General features: G+C 36.4%; 1 protein-coding gene across 1 annotated transcript; it reads left to right on the forward strand.

The window, feature by feature from the left end:
* Positions 1–39: 39 nt before the first annotated feature.
* Positions 40–1375, forward strand: LOC111384669 (ribulose-phosphate 3-epimerase, cytoplasmic isoform-like; the record flags this gene model as incomplete). Its single annotated transcript, XM_023008985.1, has 5 exons — positions 40–137; positions 336–442; positions 610–707; positions 1022–1114; positions 1204–1375. Coding segments are annotated over 5 exons (477 nt in total), but the record flags the coding sequence as incomplete, so codon positions are not given.
* Positions 1376–1381: the final 6 nt, after the last annotated feature.

Raw genomic sequence — 1381 nt, forward strand, 5'->3', positions numbered from 1 at the left:
CCCCCCCCCCCCCTTCCCCCCCTTTTTTCTAACATGTAAATTTTATGTACTCGTGCACTTTTGGAATTTTGCAGTCACTTCGTCCCAAATCTTACCATTGGTGCTCCCGTTATTGAGAGTCTGAGAAAGCACACAAAGTAAACCTTTCGTACTTCCTCTAGCAAACTTATGTAATTCTTTACAACATGTTTGGTATTCAGGAGAAGATTAGACATTATGATGAACGAGATTTTAGCTTCTTTTTTCTTTGATAGAATCTATTGCTATACAATGCTCCCTACTAAAATGCTATTTCTTAGTGTTTTTGTAATTGAAGAGTATAAATGTTTATTCAGGGCATATTTGGATTGCCACCTCATGGTCACAAATCCTCTTGATTACGTCGAACCATTAGGAAAAGCTGGAGCTTCAGGTTTTACTTTTCACGTTGAAGTCTCCAAAGGTGGATGAATGTTTGAAGTTTGTCATTTTTAGCTGTCTTTTCGCACCATTTATGTTAGGCAATGACAATAGCAATGTGAACCCTAATGTAGATTCTAAATTACCGCTGTTTTAAATGTCAGTTCTTAGCCCACCATTCATATGAATAAAGAAAAGAATCTTTGGCAGATAATTGGAAAGAACTTGTACAACTGATCAAGTCAAAAGGCATGACGCCTGGAGTTTCTCTGAAGCCAGGAACTCCTATTGAAGACGTGTTTCCACTTGTAAGCCAATACCTCTTTTTGTTGGGATTTTTTTATGAAACACATTCAATATTGTCTGATTTTCAAGTTTGCATTGTCCTTGTTGCTTTGACACTTCATTTAAGTAAGGAAAACACAAAGGGTATGCTACTATGTAGTTCTGGACCTAAGAGTACAATGGACAAGATTTTATTTTTTACATTAGATATTTTTTAATCCATTTTACCATATTTGCCCCCAAAATGGACAAGTGAAAATGCTTGTGAATGAAAAAGTAAAATACATTTCTACAAAGTCCATCCCAATATGATTTGTTTCTTTTTCGTGCTTTGCAGCTTGAAGATGAAAATCCAGTGGAATTGGTTCTTGTCATGACTGTTGAACCTGGATTTGGTGGGCAGAAGTTCATGCCACAAATGATGGATAAGGTGCACAACTGTTGTTTTTAAGCGTTTATTTGATTGTCACTGTTTTTGTTTTATTATCACAAGTCCATGATTCATCCATGGGATTACAGGTACGTACACTGCGGAAGAAGTATCCATCACTAGACATAGAGGTGAGTTCTGGTCTTATTGACACGATTACGTTTTGTTAGCTTTTTCGTATTTGTACTTGATATTGTTAGTTATGAATTTACCCTGCCTGAACGAAACTGAGATCAAACTCAACTTCCAAAGAAAACCCATCTTAGC

This window comes from Olea europaea, unplaced genomic scaffold (genome assembly GCF_002742605.1).
Source record: "Olea europaea var. sylvestris unplaced genomic scaffold, O_europaea_v1 scaffold29701, whole genome shotgun sequence".
In the NCBI taxonomy this organism is placed as follows: Eukaryota; Viridiplantae; Streptophyta; class Magnoliopsida; order Lamiales; family Oleaceae; genus Olea; species Olea europaea.